This window comes from Palaemon carinicauda, chromosome 2 (genome assembly GCF_036898095.1).
Source record: "Palaemon carinicauda isolate YSFRI2023 chromosome 2, ASM3689809v2, whole genome shotgun sequence".
Lineage (NCBI taxonomy): Eukaryota > Metazoa > Arthropoda > Malacostraca > Decapoda > Palaemonidae > Palaemon > Palaemon carinicauda.
Genome location: NC_090726.1, coordinates 96183444 through 96208443, shown reverse-complemented (window position 1 = coordinate 96208443; position 25000 = coordinate 96183444). Strand labels below are relative to the sequence as shown.

The 25000-nt window shown below is 41.3% G+C and overlaps 1 protein-coding gene across 2 annotated transcripts in view; it reads right to left on the bottom strand.

Annotated features, from left to right (window-relative positions):
• The window catches only part of LOC137626005 (acyl-CoA-binding domain-containing protein 5-like), a 366138-nt gene that overhangs the window by 78946 nt on the left and 262192 nt on the right, over positions 1-25000 (bottom strand). For both annotated transcript variants that reach the window (XM_068357096.1, XM_068357101.1), the window contains exon 5: positions 10255-10465. In XM_068357096.1, the coding sequence (XP_068213197.1) occupies positions 10255-10465 (211 nt within the window). The remainder of the gene's footprint in view (positions 1-10254; positions 10466-25000) is intronic.

The window sequence follows — 25000 nt, the reverse complement described above, 5'->3', positions numbered from 1 at the left end:
TCAAAGTTTATGATAATAGAAGAAATATTGCATTTTCTTCTAAGGATCAATGTTTTTGGTTTATTGAGTTACTTTTACTAATTACTCAGTAACTATGAAAGTGAGGAATTTTGACAAAATATTTTGTATATGCATTTTCCATTGCCATATAAAGCTCAGAGAATTTTTTCAGGATTTTGTGCTCTTCGTCCTATAACCCCTTATATTGGTATACTGGCCGGGCCCCTTAAATTACACATGGTATCCATTGACCTCTGCTGTGCATGTCCAAGGCTGGATGTACTCCCCGAATACGACAGAAATGGACTTCAGCAGTTTTGCTTGTCAAAAACTTTAATCCATTCATATCAGCCCACTGAATTATTTTTTCAATTGAGAGTTGTAATATTCTCTCAACCATTGACATTCTGGAGAGATCATCTAGAAACAATGTCGAGAGAATATCTAGAGGGATGAGAGGATATCCCATTGACGGCTAATGCAAATAGGGTTACACTCAGCATACTACACTGGGGGAACTCCCTCTTCCTGACAGTTCTTCTCTGATAGAGTTTCACTTACTCTAACTTGAAAAAATCTATTTGAAACAAATGCTTCAATGAACAATGGTAGCTCTCCCATTAATCTCATATTATTATCATAATTATTATTATTATTATTATTATTATCATTATTATTATTATTATTATTATTATTATTATTATTATTTGCATCCAGGATGCTATAAGCCCAGGGGCTCCAACAGGGAAAATTGCCCAGTGAGGAAACATGGAAAAATATTTTTTCAAGAAGAGTAACAACATTAAAATAAATATCTCCTATATAGGCTATAAAAATTTTAACAAAACAAGAGTAAGAGAAACATTACAGAACAGCATGCTCGAGTGTACTCTCCAGCAAGAGAACTCTAAATCAAGACAGTGGAAGACCATGGTACACAGGCTATGGCACTACCCAAGACTAGAGAACAACTGTTTGATTTTGGAGTTTCCTTCTCCTAGAAGAGCTGTTGACTATAGCTAAAGTCTCTTCCACACTTAACAACAGGAAAGTAGCCACTAAACAATTCCAATGCAGTATCCACTTGGGAGAAGAATAATTGTTAGGAAATCTCAGTGTTCTCAGGTGTATGAAAGCAAAGGAGAATAAGTAAAGAATAGGCGAGACCATTCGCAGTGTGTGTGTAGGCAAAGGGAAATTGAACTGTAATCAGAAAGAAGAATCCAATGTTTTACTGTCTGGCCAGTCAAAAGACAATAACTCTCTAGCGGTAGTATCTCAATGGGTGGCTGGTGCCCTGGCCATTCTACTAGCTCAAGAATAATTTCAAGTATACCATATCTCCAAGCAGTATCATATGTATTTTAGAGCTAAAAAAAAAAAAAAAAAAAAAAAAACACTGGTGCATGGTGCTGTTTGGAAGCAAAGGCTTCAGTAATAGAGGACTCAAGTTCTGTCAACACATCAGTCCAGTGCATTTTTCTAAATCCTAACTGGGTAGGTGATAAAATACCTTTCTTCTACAGATACCACACCAGTCTTGCATTGACCATCTTCTACATAATCTTACATAAACAAGATGTCAATGCAATTGTTTGATAGTTTACTGATAAAAACTTATCCTTACCGGGTTTTAAACAAGCTAAAATAATGGCTAATTCCAAAACACTTGGATAACTGTGATCATGCCATATTCTGTTAATAATGTTCAAAATAAAAAACACTAACACGTACATGTTCAATCATTGCATATGGAATTCCATCGGGTCCACGGACTGTATCTGGCAAGTGCAGAATCAAATTCCCTTTCAGTGAAAAGAACATTGTAAGATCAGTTGCAAAATTTAGCACTTTCCATTCTTCAATGCTTCTATACTGGTGACTAGGAGCTGTTTCACATTTGCATAATGTATTGTAGAAATGATCAGCTAAGGTATTGCTAACCTCGGTTGTTCCAGTCACATACTGACCATTCACCCTGAGCACTGGGAGTGAATTTGCCTGCTATCTTATTTACTTTCCTCCTCACAGATGGTGGGGTTCTACTGTTGATGGAGGAAACAAAAGAAATTCAAGACTAGTGCCTCGCTTCTTTCATGGCACGATGGAACTGTGCTCAACATTTTTTATGTTATCAAATTCTCCTCTGTATAGCATCTATATAATCTGTTCAGATTTTTTTTTTGTAGTTATGTGGAAGAAAGTTAATTCCAAGGAACCTGTCAGAACATGAGTGTGTGAGTTTTCCTGTATTAAAAAAATCCTACATCTTCATTCTTTACAACTGATGATATATTACCCCTTGCCTTTGCTAAAACATTGTCTCATACAGGATGTCTACCATTCAAATCTCAACTAAAGCGACAAGGTTGAAAGAATTGTTTAATCACCTCTACTAAATTATCATACGAGATTTTATCATTGGAGGCAAGTAAAGAGAGCAGATTGTGTATTTTCTCCTATATCTAATTGTATAACCACTGCCTGCAGAAGGGGACAGATAGACAGAGTTTTAGTAAAACCTCAAGAAATGTATATGACACTTTTGCCATACCTCCCTGTTTGTTGATTATATGGTGTCCTATAACTAACATATTCTCGAGGACTAAGAGTATTAGCATTGGTTGCTCTCCTGTAAACAGAAAATTATAGGGGAGTGCTCATGAATGAGTAGCTTAGGTTTTTCAGATCTGGCCCTTAAACCCTGACAATCCCATTGCAGAATGAAGGAAAAAACTATGGTTTATGTTTTCGGAAGACACTTTTTATGAAATCTTCCCAGTGGCAATCTATGATCCAACACTATTTCCCGGTGGTTTCTCTAGAGGGGGTCTTTATATATTAGGTTTTGAGTTTGTCCTTTTCTTTGTGTCCTTTTGATCTAATTGTTGAGGGGGATGCTGAACCTCAACTTGAATTTCTGATTTATTTAAGTTGTCTTCCAGTTGATCAGAAACATAAGCAGACAAGACATCATATTTATTCAATGTCATAACTTTGTTTTTTATGGAAGGGGGCGAGAAAGAAGGAGGTCTTTCTCTTTTTCGATTAAAAGGTCGTGAGCTACCACGATTTGCACCTTCTCACTACAGGTACACTGGGTAAATTGGTTTCAAGTGGAACCTCCATCAAATCTGGCAAGGAAACAGCCTGAGAGAGGTTTGTACTCTTGTTTAGAAGGGGGTAGATGGTTTTTAAATATCTTTCTGTTATTTAAGTATACTTTGGGTTTTCTACAATGTCTGGATATAAATTTCCAATGGGACTTTCATCTTCTTTAATTACTTTCATATCTTTTTTTATGTTGGAAATGAGGATACTAGTTTCGCCATTGGCTTTGGCAAGCTTTTCTTGAAAACCAGTGAAAAAGGTTGCCCTGGCCTTATATGCTTTTCAAGAGCTCCATTATGAGTCTTTAAAGGTAACCCTTTCCATGGTCCCAATGGCTTGAATTTCTTTTTCAAAAATAAACTTAACACAACTTTTACATGTAGCTGGGTGTGGTTTCCCATAGTGAATACAATTTGAATTTTCTGTCCATACTCCATGACCATTTTTTCCACAGTGTGTACAAACAGCTGGCTTATTATTTACTTTTCCTTGCACTTTTGGCTTGAATGGCCATACATTTGGCAATGATAACATAGGAATGGTGAAAGGATGTATGGTTTTATCTTTAAAGATAGCCAACTAGATTTAATAAAATTGGGTAGCCTACACTGATCAAATATTAAAATTAAAGTAGCAAGAGGAATACATTGTTCTCCAACTCTCTTTCTCATTCTAACTACTTTTACAACTCCTTGACTTTTCAGTTCATTTTCAATTTCTTTTTCCTCTATCTCTAGTAACTCTGAAGCATATATCACAACCCTACTCTGGTTCAAAATGGGGGCAGAAAAGCATTTGACATTATGACCATCCAAAGTTGTAAGTGCTTTCAATCTTTCACTTTGTATGAGGGATAGCATCTTTATGAAGAGATTTCTATTTCCCTGAGGAAGAATTTTTGGCTGCGCTCTACATACTTTAACTATTTCTCTATTGACTCTATAATCATTCACCTTTTCATATATTCCATTTTTAAATTCTAAAATAAAAAAAAAATTCATAATTCACTATTTCATAGTGACCAGGTAATATTTCTGCTTTTCTCTATTTTTCTGTTTTGCAAATATTTCTTATTCTCTCTCTCTTCTCCACATGGAGTGAGTAGGGTTCCAATGTCACAATATTAGAACCTGAGTTGGAATTGTCAATACCGAGGTCCATGTTTGTATTTTCCAAGTTGTCACCAGAGGGGTTGGTTTGGAAAGAAGCAGCAAGCCGAGTTATCCAACTCTTATCAGAGGATGTCAGTCCTCCTATCCCATGGGCTCAACATAACAAGAGATTTTAGCGAGTACCAGTCCTCTATTGGAGAGGGGCTGTCTTTCTTTAGGTGGCCGTACACTGGTCAGTGGGGCTGGTTACCCCTCCCACCGACAACTCCAATGCCTGGCATCACCCATTACCTGCAAATATGGGAGACTTAAAACTGGATCACTGTAGCCCAACTCTTAACAGACTAAGTCTGCACCCAATGGGGTCTGCCAGAGGGTGATGGTGTCTAAATTTGAAGCATTTACAAAAACTAGTCAATGTTTTAATAGTGATCATCAACAAAATTTAGATAGAGCAAGAAGAGTAAAACTGAAATAAAGAAGTTTTATGGCGGTCCAGTCTTAGTCTGGTCTCTCAGAACTGGCCTTAGTGGTATGGCTGAGCCTGCCAGGGTGGATAATCACCCAACAACCATTGCACAGCCCATCATTGACACTTTAAAGGCCCTCTACTGCAGCAGAGTGCTGGGCCATCAGAAGGAAGGCGGAGGTTGAACCACCACCGCCGTTTTAGAGCGTTTCCCTGGAGTGACGGGTGATAAGTTGGTGTCTGAAAGATCTCCTGAGGAGATCTCGATGGTGAAGGGTGTCTCCCCATGGTAGTCGGGTTCTTCTGCCATCTCCTCTTCTTAGATGGCATAACTCGAGTCATCTCAAGTTTAGAGAAGTCCTTTTGCACTGCTTTTGCGGTACCTGAAGAGTTGCGCATATTGGATCTGAGAGGCGATATAATCATCTAGGGCTGGTGCCCCTGGGATATAGCTGGAACAGCAGTTCTGCGCCTCGCGTCATATGGAAGAGAAGATGTCTTCAGAAAGATTGAATATTTCAATGGGATCTGGGGTGTACTAGTAGAGGCTGCTGATATCTGCTTACTTGCGGTTGCAGCACCGGTCACCGCCAGGCTAACCGCTCTCACCAAAACGTCAAACCAGAGGAAGTCCTTCTCAAAGGTCGGCACTGTAGAAGTCCTCTCGCTGGGAAGGCTATGGGCTGAAGATTGCCTCCAGGAAGTTCGTGGTTTCAGCATCTGTATAGGAGAGACAGTTCCCTTATCTGACCGTAAGAGGAGTAAGCATGCTGTCTAGCTTGTTAGAGTGAGCTAGAGAACGCGACGATTAGGGTGAACACTCAATTTCATCTCGTGTTGCATTCTTTAAGAGGCTGGAAGGTTTCGCTCTGCTGGATGCTCAATCACTGCTGGAATGTCGCATGGTACTGGGCGATCACTCTGCGCTGGATGGCTATGCACTGGCAGGTGGGCGCGAACAGCTGCTCATAGGCCAATGAAGGAACACGAGCTGGAGCTGGGGCAAGCTGACACTGAAGACCTGGAAGAGGATGCATCATGAACACAGGCAGGTGAACGATCACACAATGATGGCTGATCTCGATCATGAAGCCTGAATCGTGAAAAATCCCGAGAAGCGTAGCACTAGGTCACGCGCTGATGCACGCTCACGAGATACAAGCCATCGCACTCTGGCAGGTGATGTTGATTAGGATCTGGGTCACGCATTGCCTAGATACGCGCTGAAAATTGATGGTGAACAGGAGGTTGCTGACTCGATGAAGCGTGGTGGAGCGCTGAGGCTGGGTCACTCGCTGAACCCCTTGGGGACCTGGTAGAGGGAGATCTTTCTGGATCGTGGTGGGCATTCTGGGCGATCCTCCTATCTGTGCAATGAGGTTGGAGAATGCTGGGTGGCGAGGCGCGGCTTGTGCTCTGACAAAGAAAGCGCGATGGTCTGGATTCCCCGAGGGGAATGGCAAGAACTCCTGGCCTTCGAAACAGGAATAGCACAAGGTGAGGCTGGAGTGCGTCGGACTTGCAGGGGGCGAGCTACATTAGAAGGGGAACCTGCTCCCAGGGGCTAGAGAAAGGTGGGGGCAAAGCTGGACGCCTTCTCAAAGTCTCATGTAGTAGCGACTACTGGGGAGGACCTAACCCGCAAACGGGAACATGCCTAAGACTTTGTCCCTAACTCCACAGGCTGAGCGAACTAACAACAAGGGGGAGCGCTGTTGTCAGCGGCTGGAAATGCAGAGAACTTAGGTCTGAAAACACTGCACCAGACACGAAAGCAGGGAACCCCTACAGTATTAAACCTTCAGAGCCCTCTGGAGGAAGATCCACGTCCACTTCTGAGGGAGCCGGTGTGCATGTCCTCTCTGCTCGCAACTGCAGCAGTTCAAGCAGGCCTTCCTTCATCAGAGGACCAGTGATAAGCAGGGAAGGCCAAATCATCAACAGAAAAGGATTTACCTGCGGAGAAGGGCGGCACCGTTTCGCTAGGGGAAGAGACAACATCCTTCGAATCTAAGGGTTGTCCCAGGATTAAAAGGTCAACACTACTACTCGATCAATCGCCTGGGGAAACTGAAAGAGAAGGTGCTTTGGGGAGAGATCGAGGGGTGGAAGAAAAATATGAAGTTTCTTCGACTTCGCGGATGACCCCGAAGGAGGAGAATACCTCTTAGACTTCTTGTGCCAGCTTCCAAAACTCTCCCACTCAGAGGATGACCATTCCTGACACTCCTCATAGGTATCATCCTGATTACAAGGTCGTCCTCAGCAAGCCAGACACAAGGAATGGGGGTCGGTCTCGACCGCAGACATGAAGATGCTGTATCACGGAGTTACGACCCCTGGAGCGAATATCCCGAAAGATATTGTGTATGTAACAGGGACATGTTTAAAACAACTATGACTATCCTTCCCTGAATAGAGTTAACCTTGTTTTGAGAGATATGGGATAGGATTGGATACATGAGAGAGCCATTACAACTATGATACCAGCGCGTTACTGTAAACACGTTTACTGGAATGGTGACACGGAATGGCCTCGGCGACGACCAACGCTAATCCACGCTGCAGTCCCTGGTCTAAACATCAAGGGTAGGGGCGTCGCTCAGCCTCGACAGTAAGTCTACAATGGAGCGAGGGGGAGCGGCTGGAGTGGTCCTCTACAATTTGGTCTGGACCCTACGGTCCTCAGTCCTGTCTTGACGAGAAGAAGTCAGCTTGAAGTGCTTTGGTGATGGGCCTCCTACCCTTGACGATGACACTGGCTAGCGAAGTACAGATCAGAATGGATGAGAATCCCTGTGAGGAGAGCTGAAGGGGTTAATGGGGGTGACCGTCCAGGAGTCCGGCGGCCAGTCTGGGGAACCGGAGAAATGCTCCTGATGCAACGATAATGTTGGAGGAGAGGCTGCTCTATCCACATAGCCCATTGAAGGACCTCCCAAGGTGGATGGATCGCCCACATGGCTGGAGGTCCTATGTGGTTCAGCGAGGCCACCCGCAAGACGACCTGAGAACCCACGTAGCCAAGCGAGAGAACCCCCTCACCCAGGACGGAAGGATATCCCATGTGGCTCATAGAAGGCTTCTAAGAGGAGGTGGGGAGGAAGGGTGCTCAAGATGGGGGACAGAACATGCAGCAACTGCCATCTTGGTCAACACTTCAGTCAAGAGCAAACCTTTAAGGGCCAAATGGGCCCAAATGGCAATCAAACTCTCTTCAACAGACGACTTTTGGGAGGCTGAAGGCTACGAGGCCAATGTAGTTCCTCCGATCAAAGGAGAGCTGGTTATTCCCCTGACCGAAACATGGGAAACAAAGGAACGGAAGGGCTCCTTGCCAATAACGGCCTTGACAATGTCCCGGAACCCCTACTAGCCTTCAAAGGAGAGCAGTCATTCTTGGACTTCCTTTTCTTCTTTGAAGCATCAAGAGTCCATTCCCAGTCTGGCCACACATCGCACTCTGAACAGTGTCCTAACAAATGCACACTCGACCCCGACATAAAGTATACAAAGAATGAGGAGCTATCACCACGTGTGAGAGAAAAGACCCTTAGGACTTATCACTAACACCTGGACAACTTTTTTTCACAAGCTCAGATTCCATGCTGAATGGAAAGCAAGAAACACAATCACAAACACAATGTGAGAAAGAAACGCGGAACATAACACAAAGGAAACACTGGTCAGACAAGGGATGAAAAGACGCATGACATTTCGGCAGGTCTGACAGATTCGTACTTGTGATTTTACCCAGCCTTGGCACTTACCAAATAAGTACTCTCATGACCCCAGTGGGGTTTCTGGGTATTAGATCAACAAATGACAGGATATTGGTCATTAGAAAACCAGAGGGGGGGGGGAGGATTTTAATTTAATCGAGCTAAAGGAAATCTTCCTAGCTCTCTAGGTTTTCATGGAAGCAGTACCAAAAAAAGGGGTTGGGGAAATAACACCCAATATTCAGGAACAAAACCTTTGCTTGAGAGCAAAACAACACAAAAAACCAAGGAAATTTCATCAACAATGAAATGTTACTCATGGCATGTAATGTCATTTCTATGGCCTTCGAAGTGAGTGCAGTATATTTTTCTCCTTTCTCGTTCTCCCATAATTTTTTCTCTCATCTTAAAGTAAACATCACTGGTTACAACCTGATATGGGTCTCAGAACGGTTAGTGTTATTTAATGATAAACCATTCCTTTACTTGCAAGGTATTCACCAACTTACAGGACCCTATAAAATTACAGTACTGTATTTGAACATTTAGCTCTTGAATTTTATTTGTCCTTAAGTGCTCCTCAGCCTATTAGGTCTAAGTTTGCATGTCTTCACCTAAATAAGAATTCAGAATAATTGCGATTGCCTGGTTTGCCAAGAAATTAACTAAAGATTTAAGAATAAAAAAAAAAATTAATCTTTAAAAAAACATGATTCACAATGCTCACCATCTTCACAATCCCTAGCTCAGGGGAGTGAGACATTGGCAGTTCCTGATTATAGTTCAAAGGACCCCATGTTTACACTATTACTCAATAAGTGGCCTTTTGGTTATTCTTCTTATTCGATAAGCAATATATATCTGGGGAAAATCTACATTCCAAAGTAAGGATAATGATGGTATGTACAGAGATATAAAAATTTTAGGTACAGAAAAGGGAAGATAGAGCTAGAAAATAAAATCTGGGTTTTGTTGTGTTGTTTTTTCCATCTCAGTCTCAGTGTGTACCTCCAGTGTCAGAGGTAGACCTAGCAGTGGAGATGGAGTGTGATATTGGGGTTTTATGCCCAGATGCAGGCTAAAATATCAAAACTTAAGAATGCTTCAGTACATGTACAATGCAAATGTTGAATCGGTAAGTGAACTAGACCATAGTGTCACTCACTGTAGATTTTCTTGGTCCTCCTCATGAAGTTGTTTTAGGAATCAATTCTCATTATAAGCTTGATTTCTTTTGATCCTATTAATGATAGTATGAGAAATTTTGTCTTTCCAATTTGACCTTTGAAGTCTGTGGGTAGTGTAAAGGTCATATTCTTGTTTTTGAATCTTTGTTTATTCATAATCAGTATTCTGTTGCAATTCCTAATTTCTGCAGTGCACGGTAATTCTTGATCATGATATTCTTATCAAATTATACTGACAGTACCATCGTATAGCGTTCTCAATTGACATCACATTCAGAAAAGTCTAGGAATGTCACATTCCGCATATGCTCAATAATTTAAAAGGTGGAATATTTTGCCCCCCCCCCAACAAAAAAAAGATAGCAGGGGATAATTCTTCAATCCTGTGAATATTTAATTCATGGTTAAATTGAATTCATCACTTTTCTAAAATCTAAAATCTAAGTTAATTTGGCAGTTAGTTCCTTGAAATCCAAGTGGGGTTAATTAAAGTACACCTAATTCTATTACAAAATTATTAATTCTAATATTTAACTGGAATTAATTCAATCTCCCACCCCCCTCATCACTTCTGGTGGTTCTAGCTCATAGAGATTTTCTCTTGCAACTAGAAACAGTCTTTCCACAAATAATAATAGAACTATAAAACATACCTTGCAGTCCTCTTGGAGTCATCTGAAGACCACCTGGGTGACTTTGATCTCCTCCTCCACAAACCATAGGTCCACTTGTCACTTTAATACCACTATCTGTGGAATCCATAGAATGATCAACTGAAATGTTTTGTTGTGGTGTAGACATGAGAGGATCCACTGATTGCTGAGGTGTAATCTTTGGTTCCGTAATTAGAAAATCAACACTCATCTGAAAAATAAAATATTCACTTCACTTATGGTTCACAAAACAAAGCATATACATTACTTATATAACTGCCATAACTCTTGACCAAAGATGACAGTGTCAAAATATAGATATAACATGCTATGCGTGCTAGATACTCATAAGACTTACATTTCTTGTAGAAATATTTCTTTTAATTGTCTCTCAATCGAATATTTTTAGTACAAATATACAATCAACTAGATGCCCGTTTCTAGCCTAGACTCAGGGGAAAACAGTAATGAAAAGGAATGAAGAAGGATGGGGGGTTAAAATTACGAAGGAAGCAATAGGCAAATCATTAATAGGAGGAAAGGTTATACGGTACATTAACAATAATAGAATGGGGAAGAGGATTCAAAAGTTCAACAGTAAAAACAAATGTATGGTTGCTGAAGAAAATAGCTCGAAGAAGAAGAAGAAGAAGAAGAAGAAGGAAGAGGAGGAGGAAGAAGGAAGAGGAGGAGGAAGAAGAGGGAAGGAGGAAGGGGGGAGGAGGAGGAGGAAGAAGGGGAAGGAAGAGGAAGAAGGGGAAGGAAGAGGAAGAAGGGGAAGGAGGAGGAAGGGGAAAGGAGGAGGAAGGGGAAAGGAGGAGGAGGAGGAGGAGGAGGAAAAGAAGAAGGTAAAGGAGGAGGAGAAGAAAGAAAAGAAGGAGGACGAGAGGAAGAAGGAGAAGGAGAAGAAGGAGAAGGAAAAGAAGGAGACGAAGGAGAAGGAGGAGGAGGAGTATAACGAGGAGAATAAGGAGGAGGAGGAGAAGGAGGAGAAAGAGAAGGAAAAGAAGGAGGAGGACGAGGATAAGAAGGAGAAGGAGAGGAAGGAGGAGAAGAGGGAGAAGAAGAAGATGAGGAGATTGATTGATTGATTGATTTGAGGTTTTCTGGCATCCTGACATCAAAGATCATTGACGCCGATATTGTTTATTGTAAACAAAAAATAAAAAATAAAAAAATATTCATTTATAATCATAAAATCAAAGGTGTCATTTTAAAAGTTAAATATCTTTCAGAAGACCTGCTTCTGAAATAAAGGTAAAAATACCACTAGCATGGTAGGACACATCATGTCCAAGAATCTTGGCAAGGATGAACTTGCTATCCTCACCTCGAGCCTCAAACAGAGATCTATGGCTTTTACTACTGTATATAGGGGATTTGGTCAACAAATGCCTCACTGTCAATGGTACCAAATAGTCGTCGCAATAGGGTTGATATTGATCAGCCAGCAAAAACTTGTGTCAACCGAGTGTGACCAATGCGGAGACAACAAAGAGTAGTCTCCAAGGAGGTATAACATCACTTTTTTCTCTCATCTTATTATCAAATAAACCTAGCAACTCAGCTGCAGCATTATTGGCCAGTGAATCTGCCTTCTCATTTCCAAACACACCTATGTGTGCCGGAACCCAACAAAACTGAACTGTTATACCTTTCATACCAATAATTAAAAGCCACTCTAAAATCTTTAAAACTAAAGGATTATTGGAATTGAAAACTTCTAAAGCTTGTAGGACACTTCTTGCATCACTAAAAATGGAAAAATTGCCCTCTACTTTTAACGCTATTTTCTTGATAGCAGTTAGTATGCCTTATAGTTCGGCCATAAATATGGAAGCTGTTAGAGGAAGTGCAGCTCTTCAATTAAAAGCATTACTATATACTCTAAATCCAACGCCATCACTGGATTTGGAGCCATCAGTATATATAAGAGTCGATTCCTTCTGTTCTGCAACATGTTCCATAAAAAGAGACCTGACTTCTATGTCAGTCATATTCTTTTTAACTCCAATAAAGTATTTACAAAAAGATACCTCTGGTAATTTCAGTGGAGGCGTTGATGATACTTTAAATCGAATCACCTTACTTCTAACTGTATCAAGACTGGCTATCAGTTCTTTCATACAAAAACCGTCAGGTTGAGGGGATTTTGGGTGCACCTCAAAGTATGTTGAGTGCTTTACAAAGCTTGCAGTCTGACAGGCTAAAGAGTTAGGAAGCCTTTGCAACCTAAACCAATACCGAATAATAGAAGACTTTTGGTAAAGGTCTAACGGTAATTCTCCAGAGTCAACAAGGAGGCTTGGAATAGGCAGAGTTCTAAATATTCCTGTTGCCAATTTGATACCAGTATGGTGTATAGAATCTAAAATATTTAGTCGACTTGAGGTGGCTGAGAAATATATCTCACACCCATATCTAATTTTTGAAAACATTAAGGCCTTGCACGACTTTAAAATAGTTTTGCGGTCTGGCCCCCATGATGTATGGGACAAAACTTTAAAAATCTTCATGGCATTAAGATATTTTGCTTTTAATGCTTTTAAGTGAGGAACCCATGTCAACCTACAATCAAATATCAAGCCTAAATACCTTTCTTCACTTGCACATGGAATTCATTGACCTTTAATGTACAGATCAGGGTCTGGATGTACTCATCGAATATGACAGAAATGGACAACAGTAGTTTTGTTTATCAGAAACTTAAACCCATTCATATCAGCCCAAAGAATAATTTTATCAATTGCGAGTTGTAGTTTTCTCTCAAATATTGCCATTCTACCTCAAGAAAATAATATAGAAATGTCATCTACAAATAGTGTTGAGAAAATATCTTGAAGAATGACAGAGGATATCCCGTTAATTGCTAGTGCAAATAGGGTAGCACTTAGCACACTACCCTGGGGAACTCCTGTCTGACATTTTCTCTCCGATATTGTTTCCCCCACTCTCACTTGAAAAAATCACTGTGAAATAAATGATTGAATGAACAATGGTAGCTCTCCTCGTAATCCCAAATTATGAATGGTTTTAGGTATACTATATCTCCATGCAGTATCATAAGCAAGATGTCAATGCAATAGGTCGATAGCTTGCTACTAATAACTCATCCTTACTGGATTTTAAAAAGGCTAAAATAATGGCTAGTTCCCAAACATTTGGATAACTTTGATCATGCCATACTCTATTAATAATGCTTAAAATGTAAAACTTAACATTAAAACGTACATATTCAATCATTCCATATGGAATTCCATCGGGTCCAAGGGCTGTATTATTGCAATTGGCAAGTGCAAAATCAAATTCTCTTTCAGTAAAAGGAGAATTGAAAGACTCTTCCCTTCTTGGTGCAAAATTTAAAATTTTCTTTTCTTCAATGCTCCCATACTGGTGACCAGAAGCGGCTTCACACTTGCATGATACATTTGAAAAATGATCAGCCAGGGCATTGCTAACTTCGGTTGCTCCAGTCACATACTGACCATATACCCTTAACACTGGTGGTGAGTTTGGGGTGAAATTGCCTGCTATCTTTGTCACTTTCCTCCACACAGATGATGTTGGTGTTCTATTGTTAATGGAGGAAACAAACGACACCTAAGACTGGCGCCTAGCTCCTTTCATGGCATGACGGAACTGTGTTCTACATTTCTTGTATATGACTAAATTTTCCTCAGTAAGGCGCCTGCGCAATAGAGTTAAAAGACTTTCTTGTGGCTCTATGCAGGGCAGTTAGTTCTGATGACCACCAGGGGACTGGTCGTCATTTGAATACCCCTGTTGTTTTGGGAAGGGAATTGAATTCTGCTGTGTGAAGAGTTCCATTTAGTATGTCTATGGTATCATCAACACTTTCAAACTTTTCTGCATTTCCTTTAATTTCACCAAGCTCCCGAAATCTATCCCATATCAAGATTCCTTCGTGGTGATCTTTGTAAAGGTGAACCATTGTTGGTGCTTATAATGATTGGTGCATGATCACTAGTATACCAATCATCTAATGTTCTCCAATTAAAACCGAGAAGACAGTTAAAGCTTGCAACTGACAGGTCAATGCAGGACAAAGTATCTGTCTGAACATGAAAGTGTGTGGGCTCTCCTGTATCAAGGAGTTCTACATCTTCATTCTCCAAAATTGATGATATAATATTACCTCTTCCGTTTCCCTAAACATCACCCCATAAAGGATGTCTACTATAAAGATCTAGTAAGAGAAAAGGTTGTAGGAGTTATTTAATCACCTCTACTAAATTATCATATGAGATGTTATAATTTGGAGGCAAGTAAAGAGAACAGATAGTATATTTTCTCCCTACATCAATCTGTACAACCAATGCCTGCAGAGGGGTACATATAGTCAAAGATATTTGAGGAACATCTCGTAGAAACTTATAAAAGACTTCCTCCAAGGCTCCCTGCTCGTTGATCATATGGTGTCCTATAGCTAACATACTCTTGTGGACACGGAGTATTAGCATCAAGCTTGCTCTTCTGTAGACATACAATTATAGGGGAGAGCTCACGTATGAAGAGCTTAAGTTCTTCATATTTCACCCTTAAACCCTGGCAATTCCATTGCAGAATGGAGGAAAAAACTATGGTTTATTTTTTGGAAGACACCTTTGATGAAGTTTTCCCATGGGCAATATTTGATCTAACACTATTTCCCGGTGGTATCTCTAGAGAGGATCTGGATATATTGGGTTTTGTGTTTGTCTTTTTCTTTGTGTCCTTTTGATCTAATTGTTGAGGAGGATGGTGGACCTCAAATTTAATTTCTGATTTATCTAAGTCGTCTTCCAGTTGATCGGAAACACCAACAGACAAGACATCATATTTATTTAAAGTCATGACTTTAATGTTTCTTATGGTAGGAGGCGAGAGAGATGGAGGTCTCAATCTCTTTTTCGATTAAAAGGTTGTGAGCTGATAGGTTTTTGCACTTTCCCCACTAAGGTTCACAAGGTAAATTCGTTTCAAGTGGAACCTCCATCAGATCAGGCAAGGACACGGCCTGTGAGAGGTTTGTACTATTGTTTAGAATAGGAGTAGATGACTTTTGAATATCTTTCAGATCTTTAGGTATCTGTTTTGATTTTTCTACAATTTCTGGATATAAATTTTCGATGGGACTTTCAACCTCTTTAACTACTTTAATACTTTTCTTTATGTTAGAAATGATGATATAATTCTCGTCCGTGTGCTTTGGCAAGTTTTATTTTTCAGAACCATTGAAAAAGGTTGCCCTGGTCTTATCTGCTTTCCATGAGCTCTTTTAAAGAGCTCTTTTACGAGCCTCTTTAAAAGTAACCCTTTCCATGGTCCTAATGGTCTGAATTTCTTTTTAAAAATAAACTTAATACAGCTTTTGGATGTAACTGGGTTGTGCTTCCCCACAATGTATGCAATTTGGATTTCCTATGCATGTTCCATGATTATTTTTTCCCCAGTTGGCACAAACAGCTGGCTTATTATCTAGTTTTTTCTTGCATTTCTGGTTTAAATGGCCATACATTTGGCAATGATAACATCACAATGGTGAAGGGATATATGGTTTCACCTTCAAAGATAGCCAACCAGCTTTAATAACATATGGAAATCTGCATTGGTTAAATGTTACAATCAAAGTAGCAAGAGGAATACGTTGCTCCCCAACTCTCTTTATCATTCTGACTACTTTTACTACTTGACTTTTCAGTTCATTCTCAATTTCCCTTTCCTTTTTGTACAGCAATTCTGGAGCATATATCACACCCCTACTCTGGTTGAAAGTGGGATGGGAGATGCATTTGACACTATGACCATCCAATGTTGTAAGTGTTTTTAATCTTTCACCTTGTATTGGGGATAGTGTCTTTATCAAGAGACTTCCATTTCCCTGGGGAAGAGTTTTTGGCTGCCCTCCACATATAGTAACTATTTCCTTGTTAGCTTTAAAAACATTTACACGCTAATGTCTTCCATTTTCTAATTCCAAAATAAATTTTTTTTTTCATAATTCACTGCTTTATAGTGACCAGGTAATACTTCTACTTTTCTACATTTTCCTGTAATGTCATCATTTCTCACTCTCTTCTTTTCTAGTGTTTTATCATTCTTTACATAACGCAAATAAGGTTCTAATGTTACAATATCAGAACCCAAGTTGGAGCTGTCTGTACCGAGGTCCATGTTTGTATTTTCAAGGTCGTCAAGAGAGAGGTTGGTTTTTACGGAAGAAGCAAGCCGGGTTATCCACCTCTTATCGGAGGATGTCAGTCCTCCTATCCCATGTGGCCCAACACGAGAAGAGGCTTCAGCGGGGACCAGTCCTCTATTAGAGAGGGGCTAACTCTCTTTAAGTGGGGGTACACTGGTCAGTGGGGGTAGTTAGCCCTTCCCACCGGCGACTCTAATGCCTGGCGTCACCCATTACCCGCAAATATGGGTGAGTTAAAACCAGATCATTGGTGCCCGACTCTTAACAGAATTGGTCTGCACCCAATGGGGTCTGCCAGAGGGTGATGGCGTCTAAGTTGGTACATGTTGAGATGGAATGCCGTCCATCCCACATTCTACCAAATCCAAAGAAGCAGCGAAAGTATAATCAAACAAGCCAAAGTCGTCAACAAGTTCAAGCCCAAATGGAAGAGATGGGAGAGTAAAAGAAATACCCAAAAGGAAAAGAGAAAGTGCTGACTGATTTAGTTGGATTAACAACTGGGCACCGAGGTCCAGTGGGAAAGCAGTTCCCACTATTCCTTAGAGCCCAGCTGCTAATCCCAAAGCCCCCCATCCTCGTCAAGGCTTCAGCATCTGGGAGGTGTCTACTATTGAAATCCCCAACAAGAGAAAAGGTTGAGGGAGTTGTTGGATCACCTTTACTAAATCATTATACGAGACGTCATTAGGAGCAAATTGTGTATTTTCTCCCTACATCAATTTGTACACCCACTGCCTGTAGAGGGGTAGAGATAGACAAGGATATTTGAGGAACATCTCAGCGAACGTATGTATGACTTCCACCATGGCTCCCTGTTTGTTGATCATATGGTGTTCTATAGCTAACATACTCTCCAGGACAAGGAGTGTTAGCATCAAGCTTGCTCTCCTGTAGACATACAACTATAGGGGAGTACTCATGAATGAGGAGCTAAAGTTCTTAATATTTGACCCTTAAACCCTGACAATTCCACTGCAAAATGGAGGAGACAACTATGTATTATTTTTATTTTTTGGAAGACATCGTGGATGAGATCTTCCCATTGACAGCTTTTGATTTAACAATATTTTCTGTAGGATTCTTAAGTGTCATCTTGATATGTTAGGATTTACATTAGCCTTTTCAATGTTCTTTTTACCTAATTCTTGAGGGGGATGGTGGACCTCAAATTCAAGTTTTGATTGACCTAAATAGTTTTCTTGTCACTCTGAAATATCAACAGACAGAACATCATATCTATTTAATGTCATAACTTTGGTGTTTTTAATGGATGGTGGTGAGAGAGATGGAGGTCTCTCTCTTTTCCTATCAACAGGAGGTGAATTATAAGGTTTTGGTGTTATCCCCACTACAGGTTCACCTGATAACTGTTTTATGTGAAACCTCCATCAAATCAGGTAAAGATATAGCCTGAGAGAGGTTAGTACTATCCTTTGGAATGGGGGGGGGGGGGGACAAAGTTTCAATAAAGGTGAGCAAAGCTTTAGGAGATTATTTTCTTGCCCTATCATGCAGTTTTATAAGAAGGTGCCAAATTTCGGTTTTGTGGAATATTGGCAGTAATAGGAGGGTTGGATGTCTCCTGCCTCATTTTTTCTGAGTTCAATACATTTGCATAACTTGTTGATTTACTCAATAGTCTCTTGGCATGCCCCACACTTATGTGTTCGATACTGGATTTATTGAGGGCAGTCTCTTCTAACTTGTACTGCTGGCAGCTCCTATCAGTAGATTTATTATTAAAATTGCAGTTTGAACAATTGGCCTCTAGGGTACGTTCTCCATGGTACACATTGGAGCAAGTACTACAAATTTTTCATTCTTGCAAACTTTAGAAGGATGCCTATATCTAAAGAAATTAAAACATTGCAGTGGTGTCTGCTTAAAAGTTTGAACTTTAATCCGTTCATTTTCTATGTTAATGTGGAAAGACACATCAGCATCCTAGAAAGTCAGGATAATTATTGATATTCCCGGGATTTTTTGCACTTTCCACACAGTTAAAGGAAACATGACCAGTATCTCCTCCTCCGTAAATTCATACAAATCTCTATTGAAAATACTCCCTTCCATAACTGTATTTTAGATGGGGTTTCACATCCAACTTTATGTCACCGTTCCCTGTCTTTAAATTGCAAATATAACAGACTGTGTTTTGATTTGGCACTTATAAGGAAACTGTTCTTTTCCAAAACAAGATATATCTCCCGGTGCGATGGTACCTACTTTCTTTTGAAGAAATTTACATATTTCAAAATAATTACCTGTATTCCCTTTTGACTGAGAAATAAGCCACTTTGGTGGTTTTGGCTTTCTTTGGAGGATGCAACTACCTCTATACCTTTCTCAATCTAATCTGCAGGTTTGTATATATCTAAATCCTTAGATACCCCATCACAAAGAGCCCCCTTGATATTCAAATTATTAATTTTAATGTTCATGTCACTGATTGCATTAAATGCTTCATTATGATTATCAATTGATATCCATGAATCCCATTTGTCATTATCAAGTCTCATTCTAATTTCTTTGATATTACCATAACATTAAAATGTTTTATACATGACAACATAATTAGTTTCTATTGGAATTTATGTGATACGAAGTATTTGCAGTTTACCTATGTTACCCAAATTACTTCGTTTTTGAGCATTCGAAGTGGTCCTTTAGAGTTTCCAAGTCGTCAACAGAAGGGTTGGTTGGTAAAGTAGAAGCAAGCCGGGTTATCCACCGTTTATCGAAGGATGTCAGTCCTCCTATCCCATGTGGCCCAACATAAGAGGCTTCAGTGGGGACCAGTCCTCTATTAGAGAGGGGCTACCTCTCTTTAGGTGGGCGTATACTGGTCAGTGGGGTAGTTAGCCCTTCCCACCGACGACTCCAATGCCTGGCATCACCCATTACCCGCAAAAAGGGGCAACATAAACTGGATCACTGGAGCCCTACTCTTAACAGACTAGGTCTTCACCCATTGGGGTCTGCCAAAGAGTGATGGCATCTAAATTTGAAACAGGTTGAGATGACATGCCTTATATCCAATACTCTAAAGAACAGCCAAAGTATAATAACAAGCCAAAATCATCAACAATTTCATGCCCGAAATGAAGAGATGGGAGAATGAAAGAAATAATCAAGAGGAAAACAGAAAGTGCTAAATAACTTAGTTGGCTCAACAATTGGGCATCAAGGATCAGTGGCAAAGAAGTTTCCACAGATCATCAGAGAACAACTGCTAATTTCTAAGGCCCCATCCTCGTCGGGGCTTCAGCATCTGAGGGGGAGGGGGAGAGCGAGAAGGAGAAAGAAGAGAAGGAGGAGAAGGAGAAGGAGAAGGAGAAGGAGAAGGAGGAGGAGGAGAAGGAGGAGGAGGAGGAGAAGGGGAAGGCGAACGAGGAGGAGGAGGAGGAGGAGGAGAAGGAGAAAAAAGAGGAGGAGGAGGAGGAGAAGAAGGAGAAGGAGGAAATAAGGAGAAGGAGGAGAAGGAGAAGGGGGGGGGGGGGAGAAGGAGGAGAACCAGAAGAAGTAGAATGAGGAGAAAAAGGATGAGAAAAAGAAGGAGAAAAAGAAGGAGGAGGAGGAGGAGGAGGAGAAGAAGGAAAAGGAGGAAAAGAAGGAGAAGGAGTAGAAGAAGGAAAAGAAAGAGGAGAAGTAGGAGAAAGAGGAGGAGGAGGAGAAAGAGGAAAAGGAGAAGGAGGGGAAGAAAAGGAGGAGAAGCAGAAGAATAAAGAGAAGGAGAATGAGAAGAAGAATGAGGAGAAGACGAAGGAGGAAAAGAAGGGGAAGGAGATGGAGGAAAAGGAGAAGGAGGAAACGGAGAAGTAGAAGGAGGAAAAGGAAAGGAGAAGATGGAGAAGGAGGAAAAGTAAAAGAAGGAAAAGGAAAAGGAAAAGGAGGAGGAGGAGGAGGAGGAGGAGAAAAGGAGGAGGAGGAGGAGGAGAAAAGGAGGAGAAGAAGAAGGACGAGGAGAAAAATAAGGAGAAGGAGGAGAAGAAGAAGAAGGAAAAAAGGGGAGGAGGAGGAGAAGGAAAAGAGGAGAAGAAATAAAAGAAGGATAAGGAGGAGAAGAAGGAGAAGGAGGTGAAGAAGGAAGAGGAGAAGAGGCAGAAGGAAGAGGAGAAGAGGCAGGAGGAGGAGAAGGAGAACGAGGCAAAAAAGGAGAAAGAGAAGAAGGAGAAAGAGGAGAAGAAGGAGGAGGGAAAGAAGGAGGAGGAGGAGAAGAAGGAGAAGGAGGAGAAGAAGGGGAAGGAGGAGAAGGAGAAGAGAAGAAGGAGAAGGAGAAGGAAGAGAAGACGAAGGAGAAGGAAGATAAGAAGAAGGAGAAGGAGGAGGAAAAGGAGCAAAAGGAAAAGGGGGAGAAGAAGGAGAAGATGATGGAAGAGGGGAAGAAAGAGGAGAAGGAGAGGAAGAAGGAGAAGAAGGAGGAGGAGGAGGAGAATAAGGAGAAGGAGAAAAAGAAGAAAGTAGAAAAAAGAGAAGATGGAGAAGGAGAAGATGTAGAACAAGGAGAAGGAGGAGAAGGAAGAGGAGGAGAAGAAGGAGTAGGAGAAGGAGATGGAAAGGGAGTAAATGGAGAAGAAGGAGAAAGAGAAGATGACGGAGGAGAAGAAGGAGGAAAAGGAGGAAAGAAGAAAGAGAATCAGGAGGAGAAGGATGAGAAGGAGGAGGAGAAGGAGGAAAAGGAGGAAAAAAAAGAGAAGGAGGAAAAGAAGGAGAAGGAGAAGAAGGAGGGAAAGGAGGAGGCGGAGGAGGAGGGGAAGGAGAAGATGAAACAGATGGAGAACAAGGAGAAATAGGAGAAGTAGAAGAAGGTAAAAAGAAGGAAAAGAAAGAAAAGAAAAGGAAGGAGGAGGAGAAGGAGAAGGTGCAGGAGAAAGAGCAGGAGAAGGAGGAGAACGACGAAGAGAAGGAGGAGAACGACGAGGAGAAGGAGGAGGACAAGGAGAGAAGGAGGAGAAGGAGGAGGAGTAGAAGAGGGAGAAGGAGAAGGAGAAATAGGAGAGAGGGAGAAGGAGGAGGAGAAGGGGAGAAGAATAAGGAAGAAAAGAAGAAGAAAGAAGAAAAGAAGAAGAAAAGGAAAAAGTGGATAAGAAGAAGGAGGAGGAGAGGGAAGAGGAGAAAAAAGAAAAGAAGGTGAAATAGGAAAAGAAGGAGGAGAAGGAGAATAAGAAGTAAAAGGATAAAACAGAAAGGGGAGAAGGAGGAGAAGAAGAAGGAGAACAACAAAATAGAGAAGAAGGAGGAGGAGAAGAACAGAATGGAGAAGGAAAGGGAGGAGGAGGAAAAGGACAGAATGGAGAAGGAGAAGGAGAAGGAGGAGGAGGAGAAGGAAAAGAAGAAGGAGGAGGAGGAGGAGAAGGAAAAAAAGGAGGAGGAGGAGGAGAAGGAAAAAAAGAAGGAGGAGGAGAAGGAGGAGGAGAAGAAGGAGAAAGAGAAGGAGGAGGGGAAGGAGAAAGGGGAAAAGTATGAGGAGGAAAAGAAGGAGGAGAAGGAGTAGAAGAAAGAGGAGAAGATGGAGAAGGAGAAAAAGAAGGAGAAAAGGAGAAGTAGAAAGAGGAGAAGGAGAAGGAGAAAAATGAGATGAAGGAAAAGGAGAAGGAGGAGGAGAAGAAGGAGGAGAAGAAGGAGGAGAAGGAGGATGAGAAGGCGAAGGAGAAGATGGAGGGGAAGGAATAGAAGGAGGAGAAGGAGAAAGAGAAGAAGGGGGAGGAGAAAAAGGAGGAGAAGAACGATGACAAGGAGAATATGTAGAGAGAAAAGGATGAGGGGAAGGAGGAGATCCTAGGAGGCAAAGTAGAAGGAGTAAAATGAGAAGGAGAAGATGGACAGGAGAAGAAGGAAGAGAAGGTAGAGGAGAATGACGAGAGGGTGGAGGGAAAGGAGGAGAAGAAGGAGAACGAGAAATAGAAGGAGAAAGAGAAGGAGAATAAGGAGAGGGAAGAAGAGAAGAAGGAGAAGAAGGGAAAAGAGAAGGAGGAGAAAATGGAGATGAAGGAGGAAAAGGATGAGGAGGAGGAGGAGGAAAAGGTGAAGAAGGAGAATAAAGAAGGAGGAGGAAAAGAAAGAAAAGAAAGATAGGGAGGAGAAGGTGGAGAAGGAGAAGAAGTAGAAGAAGGAAAAGGAGGAGAAGAAGGAGAAAAAGAACGAGAAGAAGGAGAAGGAGGAGAAAGAGGAGAAGGAGAAAAAAAGGAGAAAAAGGAGGAGAAGAAGGAGGAGAAGGAGAACAAAGAAAATAAGGAGAAGGAAAATGAGGAAAAGGAGGAAGAGGAGGAAGAGGAGGAGGAGAAGGAGTAGAAGGAGAAGAAGGAGGAGACTAAGAAGAAGGAAGAGACGGAGAGACGGAGAAGGAGAAGTAGGAGGAGGAGAAGAAGGAGAAGGAAGAGAAAAAGAAGAAGGAAAAGAAGGAAAAGGGAAAGAAGAAGGAGAAGGAGGTAAAGAAGGAAGATAAGGAGAAGAAAGAGAAGGAGAAGAACGAGGTGAAGAAGGAGGAGAAATGGGATAATGAGAAATAAGAGAAGAAAAGGAGAAGGAAAAAGAGGAGAAAAAGGAGGAGAAGAATGAGAAGAACGAGAAGGAAAAGAAGAAGGAATAGGAGGAGGAGGAGAAGTAGAAGGAAAAGGAGGGGGAGGAGAAAAACGAAAATGAGGAGAAGGAGAAGGAAAAAAAGGCGAAGGAGAAGCAGGAGAAGAAAAAGGAAAAGGAGAAGGAGGAGAAGGAGAAGAAGGCGAAAGAGGAGAAGAAGAAGAAAAAGAAGAAGAAGAAGGAGGAAAAGAAGGCGAAGGAGGAGAAGAAGGATGACAAGAACAGGGAGAAGGTAGAGAAGAAGAAGGAGAAGAAGGAGAAGAGGGGGAAGGTACCATGGAAAAGGTGAGGGAAGAGAAGGAGAAGGAGGAGAAGAAGGAGAAAGAGAAGAAGAAGAAGGAGGAGAAGCTGAAGAAGGAGACAGAGAAGGAGGGGGAGAAGAAGGAAAAGAAGGATAAGGAGGAGAAGAAGGAGAAGGTATAGAAGGAGAAGGAGGAGAAATAAGGAAAAGGAGGAGAAGAAGGAAAGGGAGGAAAAGGAGGAGAAGAAGGAGAAGGAGAAGGAGAAGGAGAAGGAGGAGGAGAAGGAGAAGGAGAAGAAGGAGGAGAAAAATGAGAAGAAGGAGAAGAGAGAGAAAGAGGAGAAAGGGGAGGAGAAAGAGAGGAAGAAGGACGAGGAGACTAAGGAGAAGGGGAAAAAGAAAAAAGAGAAAAAGGAGGGGAAGAAGGAAGAGAAGGAGAAGAAGGAGATCATGGAGAAGGAAGAGGAGGAAAAGAAAGAGAAAGAGAAGGAGAAGGAGAAAGAGGAGAAGGGGGAGGAGAAGGAGTAAGAGAAGGAGGAGGAGGAGAAGGAGTAGTAGTAGAAGGAGTAGAAGGAGAAGAAAGAGGAGAATAAGGACAAGGAAGAGACGGAAAAGGAGGTGAAGGAGGAGAAGAAGAAGGAAGAGAAAAACGAGAAGTAAAAGAAGATGGAGAAGGAAAAGAAGAAGAAGGAGGTGAAGAAGGAAGAGGTGAAGAAAGATTGATTGATTGATTTAAAGTTTTCAGGCATCCTGACATCTAGGAGAAGAAAGAGAAGGAAAAAGGACGCGATGAGGTAGAAGGAGGAGAAATAGGATAATGAGAAATAGGAGAAAGAAAGGAAAAGGAGAAAGATGAAAAAAAGGAGGAGAAGATTGAGAAGGAGAAGAATGAGGAGGAGTGAAAGATAAAAGAGAAGGAGGAGAAGGAGAAAAAGAAGGAAAAGGAGAATGAGGAGGAGAAGGAGAAGGAAGAGAAGGATAAGAAGAAGGAAAAGAAGGAGGAGGAGGAGAAGGAGGAGGAGGAGAAGGAGAAGGAGAAGAAGGAGAAGGAGAAGGAGAAGAAGAAGAAGGAGGAGGAGAAGAAGGAGAAAGAGGAGAAGGAGGAGAAGGAGGAAAAGGAGAAAAAGGAGGAGGAAAACAAAAAGGAGGAGGAGAAGGAGGAGAAGGATGAAAACAAAATGGAGAGGGTGGAAAAGGAAATGAAGGAGAAGAAGGAGAAGAAGGAGGAGGAGAAGAAGGAGGAGATAAAGGAGAAAGGAGAAGGGAAAAAAAGAAAGAGAAGGAGAAGAAGGAGAAATAGGAGAAGAAGGACAAGGAAAAGAGGAGGAGAAGGAGGAGGAGAAGGAGAAGAAGGAGGAGAAAGAGCAGGAGGAGAAGGAGAAAATGGAGAAAGAGAAGGAGAAGGAGAAAATGGAGAAAGAGAAGGAGGAAGAGGAGAAGGAGAAGATGGTGGAGAAGGAGGAGAAGAAGGAGAAAGAGGAGAAGGAGGAGAAGGAGGAAAAGGAGGAAAAGGAGAAAAAGGAGGAGGAAAACAAAAAGAAGGAGGAGAAGGATGAAAACAAAATGGAGAGGATGGAAAAGGAAAAGAAGGAGAAGAAGGAGGAGGAGGAGGAAAAGAAGGAGAAGGAGGAGAAGGCGGAGATAAAGGAAAAAGGAGAAGGGGAAAAAAAAGAAAGAGAATGAGAAGAAGGAGAAATAGGAGAAGAAGGAGAAGGAAAAGA